This window comes from Lolium rigidum, chromosome 3 (genome assembly GCF_022539505.1).
Source record: "Lolium rigidum isolate FL_2022 chromosome 3, APGP_CSIRO_Lrig_0.1, whole genome shotgun sequence".
NCBI classification, from domain to species: Eukaryota; Viridiplantae; Streptophyta; class Magnoliopsida; order Poales; family Poaceae; genus Lolium; species Lolium rigidum.
The window spans coordinates 163891223-163914859 of record NC_061510.1 but is presented as its reverse complement, the minus strand read 5'-3'; the positions used below and the strand labels follow the sequence as shown (position 1 = coordinate 163914859).

The following is a 23637-nucleotide window of genomic DNA, read 5'->3' as shown; positions in this document are numbered from 1 at the left end:
CTGAAAATGCCCGGGAACAACGGGACAAACATCACGATCCTATGGAAGTTTCTCACGCTCGGACAATTGTGATCGCGACTTTCGGAGGATTGCTCGCAAAGTTCGGGTCACAAGCAAGAAATCGTCGACCCTCCGCCCAAGCTGTCTATACGAGAAATTAAGGAATAAAAATATGGCAGGGACGCCAAGAAGAAGCCAGCCGCTCTCACCCTTAAAGCTTCGACGGCGAAGCTTCGGCAGCGAAGCTTCGGCGACGAAGCCTCGGCAGCAAAGGGTTCGGCAGGCGATGGCACGAAGGCTTAGGAGATAGCAAGACGATGGCAATCACCGCCCAAACCCCCGACGAAACCAGCAACGCCGCAGCGAATCACTAACGCGGTGAAGAAGCCGGAAGAGGAGAAGAACCCCTTCCGTGCCTAAGCGAGCCTACTAGCCTTTACTCTCTTTTCTCCTTTACTTTAAACAGGGCTTTCCCTTTTCCGCCCTCTAGCATCGTGCTTACCTTATTAATAAGAACTTAAGCCTTATTTCCTTGTTAAGCATTGCGAGTAACGACAAACTTCTAAGCCCCATCACTATGCAAACATAGTATAAGGCGAGTAAGATCGCGCTCCAAAAAAGCCTCTACGAGTGCTAAAGGACGTTCACCTTTCCCTCCGCTATAGATGCCTCTACGAGTGCCGTAAATAGCAAGAGTTTGGAAATACATATAAACAACAAACCACGTTCGATATTTTACTTATGGAAATATCAAAGGAACAACGGGCTCATCGGCGAGAACCACTACACCCGAAATATTCGGGAGTGCTCATCAAAATTTAAAACGGTTGAAAGCAAAGTTGCGCATACAACAGGTTTAGCAAAACCTGCAACACGAGCTGATCACTCAAATGATTTGCTAACCAACCAATATACATACATCTAAACGAGCAACAAAGATTCGCTCAAGACAAAACTTGCCAACGGCAATAACATGGTAAAAGTACATATGCATGTATCTACCGAATAAAAAGGCATCATTACATAAATCCAAACACTTGGATAAAATAGCCAAATTGTCTATTTACAAAACAAACATTGAATCCCTGAAATCACTCTTGTGGAGTTCCACTTTCTTCAGGTACCCTTGAGTCTTCCTCGAGTCTGTCGACAACTATGTTGGCAGGCAACAATACCTTCGGGTACAGCGCCTCCAAGTCTCCAGTAGCGTTGGCAATCGATAGTAAACCTGCCGAAGGATAACGGGCAAGTACAAGGGCAAGTGTAAACCTGGCCCCTGCAAAAACTTGCGCACGTACCAACTCTCGGACCTTCCTGGCGTTACCAAATTCAGACATCAAAGCAAGGAGAGTTGGAGGAAGCTGCGTTCAAAGGGAACATTGTCTTCCAAACCACCCTCATAGCCTTATAGCACTTGTCAAAAAAGGTATGGACCTGCTGAACCCGATCTTGAAATCGCGCGACAGCCGAAGCCTTCGAGTGCTCCCGCCAGAAAATCTCTTCGGATGAGGATAGCTGGGTCAATGCATTCACACGTTCGTGAATTCGTTTGTTCTCCTCTGCACGGTTCAGAGCTATAACTGGCACAGAAGTAAGCAAAGGATCAGATAAGATTCTATCAATCAAAGGGCGCAGAGATCAAAGGACTCACAGTTCAAGCTCTCGGTAGCCTTATGTAGCTCAGTAAGAGCATACCGCTCTACGTCGGCCGCAATCTCGCTCTTCTTGTTGACAATTGCAGCCAAGGTGTACGTGCTGCGCAGGTCCTTCTCCATCTGCGTGATCCGGTCCTTCATTCGTTGGACCCGATCACCTTCGGGAAGAACGCCCGAAGAGTCATCAACAAACGAGGGCACCGGGAAAACCTGCAGGCAACAGCGTCAAAAGGATGATGGTTATGGGCAAATCAAGCATCCAATGTAACTCCCATCGGGAGAGGTACAAGAAATTCCTACCAGAAGAAGTACAAACAAAGATATTATGACAAAAGTATGTTGACAACATTGCCAAGACAGAGTGTTCATTACAAACTTGGGTTCTCGCAACGAATAATGTTTCATACTAGCCCAAGGGTAAAATTGTTACAACAATCAAGGAGCCCGAGTCCGAGTCGACAGTCGGGGTCGGCCGATGCCTTTCCCGACGAAACTAAATCAAGGAGCTGGCGAGCACAAGTACGGGCGGATGTTGTAAAGGCGCTTAAGTTAACAAGTCGCCCATCTTTCTCTTTCGGCAGCTCCTTAGTCATTTCTTCAATGTCAGCCTTAAAGCCGTAACCCATCATAAGTTGGAAGGCAAGGAGGGCACCATAGGTACGTGAGGTGCGCTTGAATACCTCGATGACCTCCTTGGTGTCGACTGCGAAGGCATCAATCAGCTGCCCCAGAGTCTTCTCCTGCTTGGCCTTGGGGAATATCATTGAATGCATCCGCGCCAAAGCACCCTTTCCCTTGTCAAGCAGCTCCCGGTAGCCGGTGGGTGGCGAGAACCATTGACACACCATTTGCCGGGGAGTTGCTTGGAACTTTATCCAAAGTAGTAGCAGGGATGCTGGCGGCTTCTGCAAAGAAATTAAAGGGAATCGTTGACGAAGAAACAGATTCATAAAAAGTGGTAATCTACAAGAGATGTAGGGACTTACCAAGCAGGGCCAAGGCGGACTGACGGAGGAGTTCATCCTTTTCTGCCGACCGAGCTTCCTCCTCCTTCGACCTCTCCTTCAGCTTGTTCAGTTCTTCTTTCAGGGAGTCGACCTCCTGGCGAGCTATGGCAGCCTTTTTGATGACGCCATCCAGCTTTGAAGAGGAAGACTTAGCCTCCTCCTGCAACCGGATTTTGTCCGCCTCCAGAGAGGTGAATTGAGAGGCGAAGGCCTCTAAAGAGGATATCACACCTCGTAGATCCTTGAAGAAAGGGAACGTTTTACAAAGATCATTAGGCAAAGACACATTCCAGAAGATTCTTGTTAAATTCAACAAAGACTTACGGAAGGAGGAGCTGTGGCAGCAGCAGGAGCATCTTTCCCTCTCGGAAAGGGAGGAGGCGATCGATGCTTGCGCCGCGGGAGCCGCCTTAGGAGCCGAAGCTTCGGAAGCTGCGGCGACTGGTGAGACAGCATCAGACCTGACCCTCTTAGGTGGAGGCTCAATAAAATCATCGTCACTACAAGGAAGGTTTGATCGACTAAGTCATGAGAAAAATATGAAAAGACCAAGGAGCTGAAAATAGTAAGAAGAAGAAAAACACTTACATATCAAGGAGATCATCTTCATCGGCAAAGCCGCCGATTGACCTCTTCGTAGGTGGAGCCTTGGTCTCCTCCGCAGTTGCATTAACAAAGGCATCGTGATCAGCGTCATCATCACGCACTGATCCCTCTGTGTCGCAAGTGTCATCGGGCCGATGGGGGAGATTGGTGTGAGCAGTTTCGGTAACTGTCGGGTCATTGTGATCGCTTGTTGGGTTTTTATGCTCAACAGTACGAGAGTCAACGGGTTCTGAAGAGCCTCTTCCTTCGGAAGTATCATTTGGCAAGTTATGAAATTCCCCGGAAGCTACGAGGGTCTGTAGAAGAAAAGACGAATGAGAATAACAGTAATCATGTTGATTAAGTAAATAGCAGCATAAGAAGAATCTGAGGAGGAAAATTACCTCTGGTGGTGGATGATCGGCATCAAAAGGAGTATACGGGGACAACAATGGGATCGAGTCTTCTTGGCTGAAGAAAGTGAGTCGACGGACTTCATCAAGCAGTTCTTTTTCCGACAGCTCGGCAGCGTTAATTCTGGTCTCATCCTTTGGACCCGAATACAACCACATTGGACGAATTCTAGCCATAACTGGTTGGACTCGATGTTTCAAGAACACTGCCGCTACCTCAGTACCAACCATGGTTTGGCCATCAGCTTCTTTAATCCGAAGAAATCTAGCAAATAGTTCGTCGGCAGCTACTTTTTCGTCGGGAGAGAGAACATTCTTCCAGGAATTCTTGGGCTTGGCTTCAAGGGCATCGACAAAACAGGGAAGCTGAGATTCGGGTGATAAGGAATCCTTGATATAGAACCACTTCAATCTCCACCCTTGCACGGACTCTTTCATTGGGAAATTGAAGTAATTGACATCCGAACGAGCTACAAATCCCACTCCTCCGGTGACAAAAGATCCGTTACTACTGTTGTATCTTTTCACATAGAAGACTTTTTCCACAACCCAAAATGAGGCTCAACGCCCAGATATGCTTCGCAGAGGGTGATAAACACAGCAACGTGGAGGATTGAGTTGGGAGTGAGTTGCCATAACTGGATTTCGTAAGTTCGCAAGAGGTGGAGGAGGAATTCGTGGACGGGAAGCGAAAGACCTCGGTATAAGAACGATAAGAACATCACGGTAAAACCGGCGGGGGGATTAGGTCGAGAAATCGCACCTGGAAAGATCACATTCCCCTCATCGGAGGAGATCAATCCCAGGGCTTCGGATCTTTTTCGTCACGCTTGGTGACGGTAGAGGCTGTCCAATCTCCGGGCCCGGCTGCTGAACTTGGTGGTGCCATCGGCGCCGGAGCCGGGGGAGGAGCGCCGAGCGCGCCTTCCTTCGAAAGAATCGAGGAAGATTTGGCGGCGGCACCGCCGCTCGTGGAACTGGCGGCGGCGCTAGGGTTCTTCTTTTTCACCATTGTGAGATCTAGGAGAAATCGGAAGACAGTGGTGGCGGCGCGAGCGGTTGTGAACAGGAGAAGAAGAAGAACAACGAAGGATTGAATGAAGGAGAATGCTAGGGATTTCTATCTCTTGGGGAACTTAAGGAAGGCTTCGTATTGTTAATGGGCCTTTTCTCCAGTTAATGGTTGCGGAAATCGAGGAGGTGCCTCGCTAACCGTGTAAAGAGGAGCAGGAATTGTTCGAAAACAGTGGCCGGCAGGTTGCGTCTTATCAGCCAAAATCAAGGGGACGAAAAACGACATCAATGACGTCATGAGGAATGATTGCATACGAAGAGATAAGAAAGTATCGGGTGAACAACTTGAGCCTACGCACGGATTGCGAGCATCCGCACCTAGGCTCGGGGGCTACTCCCATCGGGAGCGCTGACGCGCACCCGATAGAATAAAGGTTCGAAGGAAAACTTGACTCGAGTCTGCACCCGGACATAAGCGCCCGTGCCCAGACTCGGGGGCTACTTCCATCTGGAGCGCTAGGGTAACGTTGTTTTGCCATCGGCAGTTAACCAACAGAAGTTGGGCACGTTATTCGTTATCCCTTGCATAAAGAAAATGTATCGGATGGACTACAAAGACCCGCAGGAAAAAGCTTCGGCAGAAGAAAATGTTCGAGTGGTACAACTTGAGTCTACGCACGGATAGCAAGCATCCGTACCTAGACTCGGGGGCTACTCCCATCGGGAAGCGCTGACGCGCACCTGATAGAAAATAGAAGATAAAAGAAACGCAAGAATGATCGAGGAGAAGGACTTCGAAAGAAGACATGCTCTAGTCTCTACCCGAATTATGTTCGGCTAGACACTCGGGGGCTACTGACGTGGGCATTACCCTTCGGATAACCAATGTTGCTCTACCCTACGTGGTCCAACAGGAGGCCCATGAAGGAACCCGGCGGCATGATGGGCCACTAGGGCGGTGCGACGGAAGATTACTTGGAGTACAAGACGCGGAGGAAGCCGAACAAGGAAAGATTGGAGATAGATCTACTGTAAACCTACTCGTACTCGATTAGATCTCTCGGGACCTGGCCACCTATATAAAGGCTAGTAGAGGGGCTATCGAGGGACACAATCAACCTTAGCCGTATTAGCCAGCAGGAGCTTAGAACTAGGTTACCCTAGCAACTAGCATCTCGACGAGATTACAGCCGAACTATTCGGCATCCCATTGTAACCTGTTTTCATCATAATCAAGAACAGACAGACAGGACGTAAGGGTTTTACCTCATCGAGGGCCCCGAACCTGGGTAAATCGCTCTCCCCGCTTGTCTATGTACCGATGTCTCGTGTCAGCCTGCATGATTCCATCAACCCTAAGCCCCTATCGGAGGGCATTGCCGAGGTGCACCCTCGACAACCTAAAAATTAAAAACTGCTATTATGGGAGAACCTACAACCTATTTGGAGCTTATAGCATTATATAATAATTATAGAGAATCAAGAACGGGAAAAGTTATGAGTGATGTGATAGAAAAATTGAATACAATTGCTAAAATCTTGCTTAAACGCCATGATATAAACTGTTGCTCTAAACAGGATACTAAACATCTTAAATTTCAATGTGGCTTTAGTGAGGAAGTTTTAATTAAGAACTATAATTGGAATAGCTATATTCATTTTGGGTTTGAAGAGGTAGAACAATTTGTCTTATTTATGGGAGCTTTTGAAACAGAATCCTTCATGTCTAAAAATTATGAAACTTGTGTTGTTTGTAAGGACCTTAAAGATTATGTCTCTTCTATCCTTAATTTTTGCATAGAAAGCTACAGTGATAATCCTTATATCATTGATTATAAAGAGAGACTCATTAATGCACAAGTATGCACTCACAATTTGCAGGAACTAGTGGAAGAAGAAATTGATGAACTCGAAAGCTCATTGGATGAAAAAGAGGAGGAAATTGATGAACTCGAAAGCTCATTGGATGAAAAAGAAGAGGAGAGTGATGAACAAAAGGAGGAAGAATGGATTAGCTACCCATGCCAACCTTCTAATGAGAGTAACTCTTTATCTCTTACACTATTTGATTGTCCTCCATGCTTACCAAAGGAGGATGAATGTTATGTTCCTGTGGATTTTCTTGAAATATTCCCTATGAGTAAAACTTGTGAGAATAATTATGTTACTGTTATCTATGATAATCCATGCTATTTTAATAAATCTTATGATAATGCTTTGTTTGTGCCTGATGTCGATATGCATGGTACTAAAGAGTTTTGCTTGGCAAATGTTTATGATAAATCTCTAGATGATGGTCCTATGTTACTTGATAATATTAATTGTACTACTAATGAAAATGAGATTGGAGAGGTCTTGACTTTATCTATGAGTCTGATACGTCCCAAACGTATCTATAATTTCTTATGTTCCATGCTACTTTATTGATGATACTCACATGTTTTATACACATTATATGTCATTATTATGCATTTTCCGGCACTAACCTATTGACGAGATGCCGAAGAGCCAGTTGTTGTTTTCTGCTGTTTTTGGTTTGAGAAATCCTAGTAAGGAAATATTCTCGGAATTGGACGAAATCAACGCCCAGGGTCCTATTTTTGCACGAAGCTTCCAGAAGACCGAAGGAGTCACGAAGTGGGGCCACGAGGCGCCGCCACAACAGGGCGGCACGGCCAGCAAGGGGCCCGCGCGGCCCTGTTGTGTGGGGCCCCCGTGGCGCCTCTTGACCTGCCCTTCCGCCTACTTAAAGCCTCCGTCGCGAAACCCCCAGTACCGAGATCCACGATACGAAAAACCTTACTGAGACGCCGCCGCCGCCAATCCCATCTCGGGGGATTCAGGAGATCGCCTCCGGCACCTCGCCGGAGAGGGGAATCATCTCCCGGAGGTCTCTTCATCGCCATGATCGCCTCCGGATCGATGTGTGAGTAGTTCACCCTCGGACTATGGGTCCATAGCAGTAGCTAGATGGTTGTCTTCTCCTCATTGTGCTATCATGTTAGATCTTGTGAGCTGCCTATCATGATCAAGATCATCTATCTGTAATCCTTCATGTTGTGTTTGTTGGGATCCGATGAATATTGAATGCTATGTCAAGTTGATTATCAATCTATCATATATGTTATTTATGTTCTTGCATGCTCTCCGTTGCTAGTAGAGGCTCGGCCAAGTTGATACTTGTAACTCCAAGAGGGAGTATTTATGCTCGATAGTGGGTTCATGCCTCCATTAAATCTGGGACAAGTGATGTAAAGTTCTAAGGTTGTGGATGTGCTGTTGCTACTAGGGATAAAACATCGATGCTTTGTCTAAGGATATTTGTGTTGATTACATTACGCACCATACTTAATGCAATTGTCTCGTTGTTTACAACTTAATACCGGAAGGGGTTCGGATGATAACTCGAAGGTGGACTTTTTAGGCATAGATGCATGCTCGGATAGCGGTCTATGTACTTTGTCGTAATGCCCCGATTAAATCTCATAGTACTCATCATGATATATGTATGTGCATTGTTATGCCTTCTTTATTTGTCAATTGCCCAACCGTAATTTGTTCACCCAACATCTGCTATCTTATGGGAGAGACACCGCTAGTGAACTGTGGACCCCGGTCCTATTCTTTACATCCGAAATACAATCCGCCGCAATTGTTCTTTATCTGTTCTTCGCAAACAAACATCATCATCCACACTATACATCTAATCCTTTGTTTACGAAGAAGCTCAGTGAGATTGACAACCTCACTGTTACGTTGGGGCAAAGTTCTGTGATTGTGTTGTGCAGGTCCACGTTGGCGCCGGAATCCCTGGTGTTGCGCCGCACTACACTCCGCCACCATCAACCTTCAACGTGCTTCTTGGCTCCTACTGGTTCGATAAACCTTGGTTTCTTACCAAGGGAAACTTGCTGCTGTACGCATCACACCTTCCACTTGGGGTTCCCAACGGGCGTGTGCTTTACGCGTCATCAGAGTCCCATATCTTTTGAGATTGATCAATCATCTTGTTATATTATTGATAAAAGTGAGTTTGAAAGTTTTGATCCTATTATTTTTGAGCTTGATAAAAATTATGTGTTTATGGATCATGAAAAACATGCTTTATGTGATAGTTATATTGTTGAGTTTACCCATGAAGGTACTGAAAATTATTATGAGAGAGGAAAATATGGTTGTAGAAATTTGCATGGTACTAAAACACCTTTCTATATGCTCGAAACTTTTGAAGTTACTCTTGTTCTATCTTTCTATGCTTGTCACTTTGTTCTTCATGAATTTATTTGTGTACAAGATTCCTATGCATAGGAAGTGGGTTAGACTTAAATGTGTTTTGAACTTGCTTTTTGATGCTCTCTTTTGCTTCAACACTCATCCTTATGTGAGCATCATTAAAATTGCTGAGCCCATCTTAATGGCTGTAAAGGAAGAACTTCTTGGGAGATAACCCATGTTTTTATTTTGCTACTGTTTTGTTGTGTCTTGGAAGTTGTTACTACTGTAGCAACCTCTCCTTATCTTTATTTTATTGCAATGTTGTGCCAAGTGAAGTCTCTAATAGAAGGTTGATGCTAGATTTGAATTTCTGCGCAGAAACAGATTTCTTGTTGTCACGAATTTGGATAGGATTCTCTGTAGGTAACTCAGAAAAATCTGCCAATTTACGTGAGTGATCCTCGGATATGTACGCAACTTTCATTAGTTTTGAGTTTTCTGATTTGAGCAACGGAAGTACCTCCTAAAAATCCGTCTTTACTGGTTGTTCTGTTTTGGCGATCTCGTCTCTGTTTTTTGCATTGTCTCTTGTGGACTTTAAGTGAGGCTTTCTAGACGTGGAGAGCTGTAGCTAATGTTTTATTGAGTTCTTGCAATGTGTCACTACAGGACTAAAGTGGATTAAAGTTTTTTTGAGTACTAACCCCTCTAATGAAGTTTATGAGAAGTTTGGTGTGAAGGAAGTTTTCAAGGGTCAAGAGAGGAGGATGATATATGATCAAGAAGAGTGAAAAGTCTAAGCTTGGGGATGCCCCCGTGGTTCATCCCTGCATATTTCAAGAAAGACTCAAGCGTCTAAGCTTGGGGATGCCCAAGGCATCCCCTTCTTCATCAACTTATCAAGTTTCTTCTATTGAAACTATATTTTTATTCGGTCACATCTTATGTGCTTTACTTGGAGCGTCTGTGTGTTTTTATTTTTGTTTATGTTTGAATAAATTCAGATCCTAGCAATCCTTGTGTGGGAGAGATACACGCTCCGCTTTTTCATATGAACACTTGTGTTCTTCGTTTTACTTTTAATGTTCAATGACAAAAGTTGGAAGCTATTGCATTTATTGCTATTTGGTTGGAAACAGAAAATGCCTCATATTGTCTTGGATAATTTGATACTTGGCAATTGTTTTGAGCTCTCAAGTAGATCATGTTTTTCTTGCATCATGTAGTTTAAACCTATTAGTGGAGAAATACCGTAGAGCTTGTTGAAACTGGTTTGCATGATTGGTCTCTCTAAGGTCTAGATATTTTCTGGTAAAAGTGTTTGAGCAACAAGGAATACAGTGTAGAGTTTTATAATGCTTGCAATATGTTCTTATGTAAGTTTTGCTGTACCGGTTCATACTTGTGTTTGCTTCAAAAAACCTTGCTAGCCCAAAGCCTTGTACTGAGAGGGAATGCTTCTCGTGCATCCAAAACCTTGAGCCAAAACCTATGCCATTTGTGTCCACCATATCTACCTACTATGTGGTATTTCCTGCCATTCCAAGTAAATACTTCATGTGCTACCTTTAAACCTTCAAAATGCTTCTCAATTTGTGTTGATGTTTTATAGCTCATGAGGAAGTATGTGGTGTTTATCTTTCAATCTTGTCATTTACTCCTGACAGACTTTTATAATGGACTAGTGGCACATCCGCTTATCCAATAATTTTGCAAAAAGAGCTGGCAATGGGGTTCCCAGACCCAATTAATTAACTTGCATTAATAATTCTCTTCACGTGTTTTGCCCTGATCTATCAGTAAGCAACTTAATTTTGCAAATAGACACTCCTTCATGGTATGTGAATGTTGGAAGGCACCCGAGGATTCGGTTAGCCATGGCTTGTGTAAGCAAAAGGTTGGGAGGAGTGTCATCCATAAATAATGAAACTAAAATACATGTGTTAACAAAAGAGAAGAGGGATGATCTACCTTGCTGGTAGAGATAACATCCTTCATGGAAGCCCCTCTTGAAAGTCTGGTTGATAAGGTAGTTAGAGTACCCGCTACCATTCGTTGACAACAACAAGCACCTCTCAAAACTTTACTTTTATGCTCTCTATATGATTTTAAAACTTAAAAAGCTCTAGCACATGATTTAATCCCTGCTTCCTCTCGCGAAGGGCCTTTCTTTTACTTTATGTTGAGTCAGTTTACCTACTTCCTTCCATCTTAGAAGCAAACACTTGTGTCAACTATGCATTGATTCTTACATACTTGCTTATTGCACTTATTATTCTACTTTGTGTTGACAATTATCCATGAGATATGCATGTTGAAAGTTGAAAGCAACTGCTGAAACTTATATCTTCCTTTGTGTTGCTTCAATGCCTTTACTTTGAATTTATTGCTTTATGAGTTAACTCTTATGCAAGACTTTTGATGCTTGTCTTCAAAGTACTATTCATGAAAAGTTTTGCTATATGTTATCTATTTGTTAGCAACTATAGATCATTGCCTTGAGTCACTCGCATTCATCTCATATGCTTTACAATAGTATGATCAAGATTATGTAAGTAGCATGTCACTTCAGAAATTATTCTTTTTATCGTTTACCTACTCGAGGGCGAGCAGGAACTAAGCTTGGGGATGCTGATACGTCTCCAACGTATCTATAATTTCGATGTTCCATGCTTGTTTTATGAAAATACCTACATGTTTTGTTCACACTTTATGATGATTTTATGCGTTTTCCGGAACTAACCTATTGACGAGATGCCGAAGTGCCAGCTTCTGTTTTCTGCTGTTTTTGGTTTCGGAAATCCTAGTAAGGAAATATTCTCGAATTGGACGAAATCAACGCCCGTAACCTTATTTTTCCGGAAGCTTCCGGAGAGCCAAAGTGGGACCGAGAGGGAGCCCCGGGGGCCCCACACATGGTGGCGGCGCGGCCTAGGGGGCGCCCCCTACCGTGAGGGGGCCCCGTGGCCCTTCCGACTCCGACTCTTCGCCTATTTAAGCCGTCCCGACCTAAATCCTCGACACGGATTGACGAAACTCCGTAAAGACTCTAGGGCGCCGCCGCCATCGCGAAACTCCAATTCGGGGGACAGAATCTCTGTTCCGGCACGCCGCCGGGACGGGGAAGTGCCCCCGGAAGTCATCCCCATCAACGCCACCGCCTCCATCATGCCCCGTGAGTAGTTCCCCCATGGACTACGGGTTCTAGCTGTAGCTAGTTGGTATTCTCTCCCCCATGTACTTCAATACAATGATCTCATGAGCTGCCTTACATGATTGAGATTCATTTGATGTAATCGGTGTTGTGTTTGTTGGGATCCGATGGATTGTTACATTATGATTAGTCTATCTATAAAGTTTGTGAAGTTATTGTTGCTGCAATCTTGTTATGCTTAATGCTTGTCACTAGGGCCCGAGTGGCATGATCTTAGATTTAAGCTCTATACTTATTGCTTAGATTGTATCTACAAGTTGTTTGCACATGTCTATGTCCGGAACCCGAGGCCCCAGAGTGACAACAATTGGGATAACTGGAGGGGAAGGCTTAGATATGAGGATCACATGTTTTCACGGAGTGTTAATGCTTTGCTCCGGTGCTCTATTAAAAGGAGTACCTTAATTTCCTGTAGATTCCCTAGAGGCCCGACTGCCACCGAGCTGGTAGGACAAAAGATGTTATGCAAGTTTCTCATTGCAAGCACATATGACTATATATGGAAAACATGCCTACATGATTAATAATCTTGATGTTCCGTCTTAATGCTATTTCAATCCTATCAATTGCCCAACCGTAATTTGTTCACCCAACACTTGTTATTGGAGAGTTACCACTAGTGTAGATAGTCGGGAACCCCGGTCCATCTTTCATCATCATATACTCGTTCTACATGACATTGGAAGTAGTATCAACTATTTTCTCGGTGTCATTGCTCTCATATTACTCGCTACTGCTGTCGTGTTACTCGTTACTATTGCTCCCATATTACTGCTGCTTTCACATCACCCTCGTTACTAGTGCTTTTCCGAGTGCAGCTGAATTGACAACTCAGTTGTTAAGGCTTATAAGTATTCTTTACCTCCCCTTGTGTCGAATCAATAAATTTGGGTTTTACTTCCCTCAAAGACTGTTGCGATCCCCTATACTTGTGGGTCATCATGCACCGATCCACAAGGGGGCAAGGGGCACGCTATTCTATGCCGCTGCATATGTCCAATATTGGTAAATGCGGAATGTACAATTGCCACACGTGTGGTTTTGACATGGACATTGCCGGTTAAACAAACCATGTTCGCATAACGACTTGTAGATCATCATTTTGACCCCGTCCATTATGAACAACTGCAAGTGTGCCACGCTTGGTCAAGCCATGTTTACGGGATGTGGGAAATGACCATGACTGGACACGGTGCCAAGATGAAGCATGGTAAGGCTTTCAAGATTGCCCCCCCAAACTTTGCACTATTTTTTCTTCGAGATATAGCATCTTTTGTTTTTTTAGTGAATTTGACTTTTACCTCGTTTATATTTGTGACACATATTATTCCATTTAGGTAAAATTCTATCAAAATACTCCATCGAGTTTGTTTTTTCTTTTGTCAATCCCATTGGGAATTTTTGAGCATGGTATTACCCCCATTTTAACATCTGCCGTTTTTGCTAGATAAAACCAACATTTGTTAGATCAATGTGGTACACCCAAAATTATAAATATTAGAAGGCATCATCGACGAGTCATGTCTAGCCTCAATCATCACCTCATACCTTGCCCAACGGACATGCATTGGAAAAGGAGGTCCAAAGTTTGTGAAGGGGTAATCGAGATGAATTTTTCACTAGATGAGATAATTCGTGTCATAAATGTTGGATAATTAGGTACAATTTCCATGATTAATTCCAGAATATTAAGCATGACGACAGTAACTACTAACATGTGAAACTCGAACATACTAGATGTAGTGATCAACATGAACAGTTAGCAGAGCAAACGAGTACAACATCCATCGCTAAACGGATCGAGATATGTCGCACGTACCGATCCGGTGGAGGTGGCGGTGGCGGTGTAGCGGACGATGTCGCAGCGGTGACGTTGTTGATGACAACGTTGTTGACGACGGGGACGACGGGTCGAAGTAGATGGCGTTGTAGACGACGGTAGGCAGCACCGCCCGACTTGGACGGAAGACGACCCGTGATGAAGAGCTTGAGCGAGTCGCGCGAGCGCTTCCCAAAACCCTAATCCGCCCTCTCCCGTACAGGATCGCAAGGACGAGTGGTTCCGGAGACCTGCTCTCCCGTTCGCCGATGCACGTCGGCGCGCGGGATGGAGTAGGCTATGGTGGCGGCGCAAGCAGAGAGAGGTGGAAACCCTAACTCGTGTATCAGATGTTATTCTGCGGTAGCCGGGCAAGAGATTATATAGGCTCGGGAAACCCTAGGCAACGTGGGCCACGCCCACGTCGCACGAACGTTTCGAGTCGGTTACAGATAGCCCACGATCCGGGAGCGACCCGAACCGACTAACTGCGACGCGTCCGTCTAGGACTCCGTTCGTTTTCCCCGAGCCGCAAAAGTAAGGAAAGTCTCGGCTCGAGGCTCAATCCACTCACCACGAGCGCGGCGCGCGTCGTGACGTGTCGTGTCGAGTCGAGACGAGACGAGCGAGCGAGGAGGAGGAGGAGCGCGCGTGTAGCACTCCTATTCTCACTCACTTACTAGTGGTGGAACAACCCACCTTATAAGGTGGTCTAACTTCCTCCCAACTTTCCATGTGGGACTAAACTTCCCACCTCTTGCCACTCCCTAGTGAGCTGCCACCAACTTGGGCTCAAACTCACAAGGCTGCCACTATGTGGGCTTTGAGATTTATAGGAAAAACTGAAATCTAATTTGGGCCACTAAAAGTGGGCCCAATATTTCAACAATCCCCCACCGGATCTCAAATCCCCATTTAGAGATTTACCAATACTCGCTGCTTGTTTATATACCAGTTGTTTCAGCGGAGACTGTTAAGTTGAACTTCCGCCTAGAACCTTAAGCTACATCCACTCACACTTGAACAATGGACTAAGCCTTGAATTGCAAGTTTTGCGTGAACAGTGGTTTCACTCAAAGTCATGACCAGTACATGGCTGCCGTAGCCTACCCCGCGGGTGAAGCATATGCGTCATACTTCATGGTCTCTTCATGAGTTTACTAGAGATCACCCAAATCTCATAGATTGCGACGTTTAACAATCGGACTCATATAGGTGTGTTACTTCAAGAATGCTCGTAGGACAGCATCTTTGCTAAAATAGCCAACATAAACACATTAAGGCTTGTTGCCAACCTGCCTTACAAGCAATCGAGAGTTGTGCATCTTCACATAGAGAGGGTTACATAATACTCTCCTCAATTAAACCACTAGTTTGTTCTTCCCAGGTCCTAATTCACGGGATCTCCGATCACAAAGGTTGGGTTACCACTATGGCGTAACATCAACGGGTCTCAAACCCATCTCCTCGATGCACTTTCTATCACATTACGTGATAGTCCCTTTGTAAAGGGATCTGCCAGGTTTTTGTCTCGTTTGAATATATGTAACAGCTTATTACTCCGGAGTTTCGCAATTTCCCGACGGACTTCAAACGTCTCTTGACGTGTCTTGATGACTTCGCGTTATCCTTAGAATTGTTCACTTTGACAATTACAGTTTGATTGTCACAATTCAAAAGGATTGCCGGAACAGTGTTTTTCAACCACAGGCAAGTCCATCAAGAGCTCACGCAACCATTCTGATTCAACAAGTGGTTGTGTCTAAAGCAAGTAAGTTCCGCTTCCATAGTTGACCTCGTCAATATGGTTTGCTTACAAGATCTCCATGACACTCGCGCCACCTCCAAAGGTAAAAACATACCCACTTGTGGCGTACGGATCAGCTACATCCGAGATCCAATTCGAATCACTATATCCTTCAAGCACAGCTGGGTGCCCCGAATAGTGAATCCCATAACTCATTGTACCACATAGGTAGCGCATGACCCTATCAAGTGCATGCCAATGATCAGTACCCGGGTTTGACATGAACCTACTCAACTTGCTAACAAGCAAAAGAGATGTCCGGTCTAGTCGCGCTTGCTAAGTACATGAGTGAGCCAACAATCCGAGAGTATCTCGCTTGATCTACGGCAATCCTCCGGTTCTTGCGTAATGTCACACTCGGGATCATAAGGTGTTGGAGAAGACTTGCTATCAATATAGCCGAACCGGCTCAAGATCTTCTCAACATAATGGGATTGTGTTAGAGTAATCCCACTCTCGTTCTTAATAAGCTTGATGTTCAGAATCACATCAGCTTCTCCCAGATCTTTCATATCAAAGCACTTTGACAAGAAAGACTTGACTTCGTGTATTACTTTCATGTTTGTACCAAATATCAGAATATCATCCACATACAAACATAGTATAACACCTTCGCCCCCACCATGGCGATAGTAAATGCACTTGTCAGCCTCATTGACAACAAAGCCTACGAAGTCAAAGTTCGTCAAACTTCTCATGCCATTGCTTAGGTGCTTGTTTCAGTGCCATATAAAGATTTCAGCAACTTGCACACCTTTCTTTCTTCACCTTTTACTACAAACCCATCAAGCTGATCCATATAGATTTCCTCTTCCAACTCTCCATTAAGGAAAGCTGTCTTTACGTCCATTTGATGAACGATAAGACCATAGGAGGCAGCCATGGATAGTAGTACTCGAATGGTGGTAAGTCTAGCGACAGATGAATAGGTGTCGAAGTAATCTTCGCCTTCTCTCTCGTGTGTAGCCTTTCGCTACAAGCCGTGCCTTGTACTTTTCAATAGTACCATCGAGTCTTAGCTTCTTCTTGAACACCCATTTGCAGCCCTACCGGCTTGCATCCATGGGGTCGTTCCGACAACTCCCAAGTTCCATTAGAAAGAATCGAGTCCATCTCATTATGGACAGCTTCTTTCCAGCTCATCCGCATCCGGAGATGCATATGCCTCTGCAATGGACGTGGGAGTATCATCCACAAGGTACACAATGAAATCATCACCAAAGGATTTTTCAATCCTTCGTCTCTTGCTCCGTTTAGGAGCTTCATTGTCATCCTTCTCGCTAACATTCTCATGTGATTGTTCAAAATACTCATTAGATGTACTCGGACTCGGGAATTATCTCAGTAGAAATTCTAGCAATGCTATGCATATCTTTCATAGGAAACATATTCTCAAAAAATGTTGCATCACGAGATTCCATAATAGTATCAACATGCATATCAGAATTCTCGGATTGAACTACTAAAAATCTATATCCTACACTCCGCGGAGCATAACCTAGAAAGATACAATCCACTCGTCTTTGGTCCAAGTTTGCGCTTCTTAGTAATTGGAATATTGACTTTCGCCAAACATCCCCATGTGCGCAAATACGAAAGTGATGGTTTTCTCCCTACCCACTCCTCGTAAGGGGTTTTATCTTTATTCTTGTTAGGAACTCTATTCGAGACATGACATGTAGTCAGCAAAGCCTCCCCCACCATGCCTTTGATAAACCAGCAGAGTGGCTAACATGGAATTCACCAAGTCGGCCGGCGTGCGGTTTTTCCTCTCGGCAACCCCGTTTGATTGGGGTGAATAGGGAGGCGTCCTCTCATGAATAATGCCATGTTCCTCACGGAATTCATCAAAGATTTTAGGAAAATATTCGCCACCACGATCCGACCTAAGACGCTTGATCTTTCTCTCTAGTTGATTTTCAACTTCGGCTTTATAAATTTTAAAGTAGTCTAAAGCTTCATCTTTAGTTCGCAACAAATAAACATAGCAAAATCTAGTCGCATCATCAATCAATGTCATGAAATATCTCTTTCCACCTTTTGTCAACACACCATTCATCTCGCATAGATCGGAATGTATGAGTTCTAGAGGTGCCAGGCTTTCTCCTCGGCCGCCTTGTGAGGCTTCCGAGGTTGCTTTGATTGCACACAACTATGGCACTTAGAACCTTTGGCAATGGTGAAATTCGGAATTAAACTTAAACTCGGATAGCCGAGACATTAAACCAAAATTAATGTGACATAAACGAGAATGCCAAACACCGGTATCATCACTAACATTGCCACAAATATGGTTCACGGACTTACTACTGAAATCGAAAGCTGAAAAGCGGAACAAGCCTCCGCACTCATAGCCTTTACCAATAAATTGTCCAAACTTGGAAACAACTACTTTATTCGACTCTAAAACAACCTTAAACCCATCTCTCGCATAGAAGGGAGCCGCTAACGAGATTCTTGTTCATAGTAGGGACATGCTGCACGTTCCTCGCCGCACGATCTTCCCGAAGTGAACTTCGGATCTACCGTGCCAACACCACGAACGAAGCATGTGACCCATTCCCCATCAAGACGGAAGAATCCCGGCGACCTGGTAAGAAGTGAACATGGATATGTCAGCACACACATGAACATTAGCACCTGTATCAATCCACCAACATGGAGATTGAAATACCGAAAGAACAAGTAAAGAGATTACCGTACCCATCAGCATTGCTAGCGGTCACCGTGTTGACTTGCCTCCCCTTTTTCTTGCGGTCCGCCCTCTCCGGACAGTCCTTAGAAAAGTGGCCAGCCTCTCCACGAGTAAAGCAGCTCGGATCCGCTTTGTTTATCATCTTCTTCTTCTTGAAGGTTGTAGTCTTCATAGGCTTATTGAAGGAGGGCTTGTTATTCCCTTTGTTCTTGATGTAGGGTTTCTTCTGCACCATGTTGGCGTTAGATCGACCCTCTCCTTTCTCGCATTATCCTTAGCCCGAGCTTTCTCCTCAACATCAAGAGACGCTATCAGATTTTCAACCGATATCTCCCGTCTCTTGTGTTTGAGGGTTGTGGCAAAGTTCCTCCATGAAGGGGGCAACTTAGCAATGATGCATCCAGCCACAAACTTGTCGGTAAGGCACACTTAAGGAGTTCGAGCTCTTTCGCAATGCACCGTATCTCATGAGCTTGTTCGACTACAGAACGGTTGTTAACCATCCCGATGTCATGGAAGCTCTCCATGATGTACAGTTCATCGCTCGCATCGGTTGCACCGAACTTAGCATTCGGTGCATCCCGTAGCTCTTTACCATCTCGTTAAGTGCATGTACACATCACACGTACGATCGGCAAGAATACTTAGAACGCATCCGACGAAGAGAGTATTGTTTTCCTTGAACTTGTTCCGATCTTGGTCGGATATAGTTCCTTCGGGTAAACCATCGAGTCACTTCGAACACTTTCGCATGAGTAAGCCGCAGCATGGCCTTATACTGCCACCTCTTAAAGTGCACACCGGTAAACTTATCCGGCCTCGGTGCATCGGAAAAACCAGCCATTGTTAACTCAGGAAATTGCCTACAATTAGGTTTTTGGATTGTTGGATAATTAGGTACAATTTCCATGATTAATTCCAGAATATTAAGCATGACGACAAGTAACTACTAACATGTGAAACTCGAACATACTAGATGTAGTGATCAACATGAACAAGTAGCGAGCAAACAAGACAACATCCATCGCTAAACAGATCGAGATATGTCGCACGTACCGATCTGGTGGAGGTGGCGGTGGCGGTGTAGCAGACGATGTCGCAGCAGTGACGTTGTTGATGACAACGTTGTTGACGACGGGGACGACGGGTCGAAGTAGATGGCGTTGTAGACGACGGTAGGCAGCACCGCCCGACTTGGACGGAAGACGACCCGTGATGAGCGCGCGTGTAGCACTCCTATTCTCACTCACTTACTAGTGGTGGAACAACCCACCTTATAAGGTGGTCTAACTTCCTCCCAACTTTCCATGTGGGACTAAACTTCCCACCTCTTGCCACTCCCTAGTGAGCTGCCACCAACTTGGGCTCAAACTCACAAGGCTGCCACTATGTGGGCTTTGAGATTTATAGGAAAAACTGAAATCTAATTTGGGCCACTAAAAGTGGGCCCAATATTTCAACAATAAATATATAACTCTGGGTAAAACGTGAACACACTTTGTTTTCTTTCCTATTTTCCTCCAAAACAACACGAGCTGCATTAGGGATTTTTCCGACTATTCCCTGTTAAATAAAAGACCACACACTCTGGAATCAGCCTAACCAGTTCTTTCTTCCCAAATGGCCGTTGCGCATTGTTTACCATGTACACTAGTGGAGCAAGATTTAGGCTGTTCAATACTCAGCGTCGCCGCATATGTCCGATGTCATTTGCTGCTTTGCGCAAAAGCAAGATTACGATAAGATGGAGACACCTGTAACTCTGCATTAACATAATGCCCTACCGCCCATGCTTACATCTGTCTGGGTGCGGCAGAAAGGTTTAGCATATCGGACTAAGAACAGGGATATGCTACGGCTCACGTCGATGTTTGGTGACATAGGCCATACACCTTCTATTCACCTTTTCATTTGGCGAAGCTAATTGTGAGATGATTACAGAAGTGCTGCCAATCTGATGGAAGGGGACAAGTATAGCTGCATACTATAGTTTATCTTACGTTTAACAAGGTGACTTTTGTGATGATCAAGAGTCATTCAGATAGCCACCATCTCGAAATCGACAACCGACAGTATCAGCCCGGCATTTGTTTAGTTAGACCTATCATATCAATCAGTTTCTCCATATGGAACTCCACAATTGCCATCTTATTACGGACTCGACTCTGCATTCAATGCTACATAAGAATTCAGCATTTTGGAAGGAATATCCGGCGTTGATGAATTATTTAGAGCAGCAACTGGCCCGTCCAGTCCAGTCACCCGCCTGCTGGCTATCTCCTTCTGAAGAATATTCTTGTCATCTTCCAAACAAGAAAGCGAAGAAAGGAATTGATATGTGATCTGAAAAGTCCTGAATGGTTATGAATGGGAGACTGATGGCATCTTGAAAAATGATAACCAGTTTTTCAACGTCGATCTTGATGTCATGTGTACTTTGTAGCAGCCCACAACTCCTGCAGCGAACCGCGGTATATTCGCTCGGCTGAAAAGAATCATCTTCTTGCTTGCCCTTTGGCACAAAATTTTCTTCATGTAAGTCGTGCTGCATTGGTTGTCGCGTTTGTCATCAAGCATTAGTGTATAGTTGCAGAGCTGAAAGAGTTCTGAATGATGAGTTGACTTATCTGAAATAGTATGACCACTTCAACACTACACATCGTCGCCTATCGTCGTCTCAGTGTGTCTCTTTCTTCTTCCTGATAACTTTTGACTCACTGGGAAGTCACAACTCGGTTTTAACTTCTAGTAGTACTATGTTATTTTTTCTTTCTGAAAAGAGTAGTATGGTTGATGGATACTGAAACAGACGGTACATCAAAATTGATGTGCTTCTGCTTGTCCCCAGGGGTAAATTTTGCCGATCAATATCTACTCACTATCCTCTGCATAAGCCTTGCAGCCAAAAAAATCACCTGATGTTTCTGCCTAGGGGCACTCCCAAATGGAGTTCTTTTTTTTAATCTGTAGTACTAGTACTAACAATTTATGAATGTGTCCCTTTCTTCTCTGGTGTCTATATGTACTTGATAGTGTAAAGTTTTTAAGACGTTAACACTGTCCTTAAGAAGATACTTTGACTCTCTCGGAAACAAGAGTGATACTTTGACCATCTATTTATGTACGAATTATAGAAGCTATTTCATGATAAATCTAGTATGATACTTTAGATGTTTTTATATAGATGGTGTCAAAGTTAGAAATGTTTGAAAGATAAAAGGCTCAAGTACTTCACATTTTGGATCGAGGAGAGTACAATGTTTACTTCAGTGAAGGGGAATGTCAAATTAAGAAAAGAAAGTAGTTATATGCAGCCAATTACACATATGGGTGTTGATTTCACATGGTAAATACATTATTAAGTCCTACTAGCTACTGGTGTAAGAGAAAAAAAAATGAAAAAAAGTATTACAAGCAGGGAGTCAGGCAATTACACATTTGCATGCTTTTTTTGAGCATTTCCTGACAAAGGAAATTACACATTATGTGCGTGTCGATCGTCAGCCACTAGGTTGGGATCAATGGTGAGGGCGGCTGGAAGGACTGGAGCAGCCAGTCGGAATCCGCCATTGGGGACATTGGCGGCATGGAGAAGTGGCCGTAGGTGGAGCTGCCGCTGCGCACCTCCTGCATGGTGAGGAGCGCGGCAACGGTGTTGCGGAAGATGCTCTGCTCTGCGACGGCGAGCGCCTTGCGCTCCACCAGCTGCTGCGGCGGGAGCGGGAAGACGGCCTCCATCATGGCCTCGCAGTCCTTGACGAGTTTGGAGATGAGCTCCGTGGTGAAGAAGGGCTGCTGCAGCACGTTGGCGATGACCGGCAGCCGGAGCACGCCGCCGGTGCGCTTGTCGTACTTCTTGAGGATCTTGGCCAGGCCCGTGTAGTTGATGCTGCTGTAGTTGAGGAGCAGCACCATCTCGCCGTGGAAGTCGACCACCTCCCTCCGCAGGCGGGCGATCTCAGCCGCGTGTTCGACCTCCGGCGCCGCCGCCTTCGCAGCGGCCGCCCACTCGATTCTCTCCTGTAGTTCCTGCGCCCACAGGAAACAACAATGAGAATGAGATGTTTGCACACTGCCGGGAGAGGCTCTGTTAGTTGAAGACACGCATGCCGGTGCGAGGAAGACGTACCCTCTGCCTGATGATGAACTCCTCCTCCTGCTCGAGGAAGAAGGCGTTGAACTTGTCCACCTCAGCGTCGAGGAGGGCGAGGAACTCGGCCTCGGCGGTGGCAGCGGCGGCGAGGGACGGAGAGGGGACGGCGTTAACGCGGCGCTTGAGCTCCTTGTAGCTCAGAAACTGGCCGCGCCACTCCGGCAGGCTCTCTTCGATCTGCTTCTTCAGCCGCTTACCGAACTTCATCGTCGCCTATGTAGGTAATGCGTCTGTAAACTGCTGTGCTGTCTAGTGTCTACGCAGGGAGAATTAGTGAAGCCATAAGATCGATCGTTGAGGCGCAGAGTAATATAGGCAGGCAAGCAAGTCGAAGCGTGCGGCGGGGTTAGGTGTTAGAGCAGGGGATCCAGCAAAGAAAGGGATTTGGAGGTGGAATATGTGGGAGCATATGCTGCTAATACTATGCGCGTGACCAAGATGGGCACAGTATGGGGAAGATCGCGTGTGTTAACCATTTTTTCTAAAGCAAAATGGAGTGTTTCTTCACAGCGCGTTTCCCAACCATTGGGAAGTGGGGTGTTTAGAGGAGGGACTAGGGCTCAGTTCTTTTGGCGGCTCCGAGAAGCTGCCCTCCCCCCAGCTTCCTGGGGAAGCCGCCCCCAAAATTTAGAAAGGCTTCCGAAATGATCTAGCCTAGACTAGTCCGGAAGCCTCCCTAAATTTTTGGAGCGGCTTCTCCAGAAAGCTGGGGGGAGGGCAGCTTCTCGGAGAAGCCACCAAAAGAACTGAGCCTAGGGAGTTTGCCATGAGACTAGATGAACTAGTTCAATATCTTTATGTTGCTATTTTTTTTTTACATTCATATATGTTGCTTCCAAAAACTGATACTTTTTCATTCCTAATTGCTTCAATGTTTCCGAATTTTACTAACTTTTCCCAAACATGTGATTTTATCTTATGAACTCTAATCCTAATTTTCTCTTGAAGAATAAACAATCTCACCTTCGATGTAGGGGTGTGAAGGGAATGGGCAAATGTTAATAAATTGTTGATTTTAGTTAAAAGGTTCGCTAAAATGCAAATTTATACTCCCTCCATT

General features: G+C 45.0%; 1 protein-coding gene across 1 annotated transcript; it reads right to left on the bottom strand.

Annotated features, from left to right (window-relative positions):
• Positions 1–21741: 21741 nt before the first annotated feature.
• LOC124698564 (SPX domain-containing protein 5-like) lies at positions 21742–22784 on the bottom strand. Its single transcript, XM_047231050.1, has 2 exons — positions 22554–22784; positions 21742–22453 (listed from the first exon to the last, which is right to left on the bottom strand). Exons 1-2 carry the CDS (start codon positions 22782–22784, stop codon positions 21932–21934), a joined length of 753 nt encoding a protein of 250 aa, XP_047087006.1. The 3' UTR covers positions 21742–21931.
• Between the last annotated feature and the right edge of the window lie 853 nt (positions 22785–23637).

Excerpts from the sequence above, each read along its gene's own strand:
- LOC124698564 (XM_047231050.1), bottom strand. The coding sequence starts at position 22,784 with ATGAAGTTCGGTAAGCGGCTGAAGAAGCAGATCGAAGAGAGCCTGCCG. Across the intron at positions 22,454-22,553 it reads AGTTCATCATCAGGCAGAGG|GAACTACAGGAGAGAATCGA; the intron begins GTACGTCTTCCT and ends CTGTGGGCGCAG.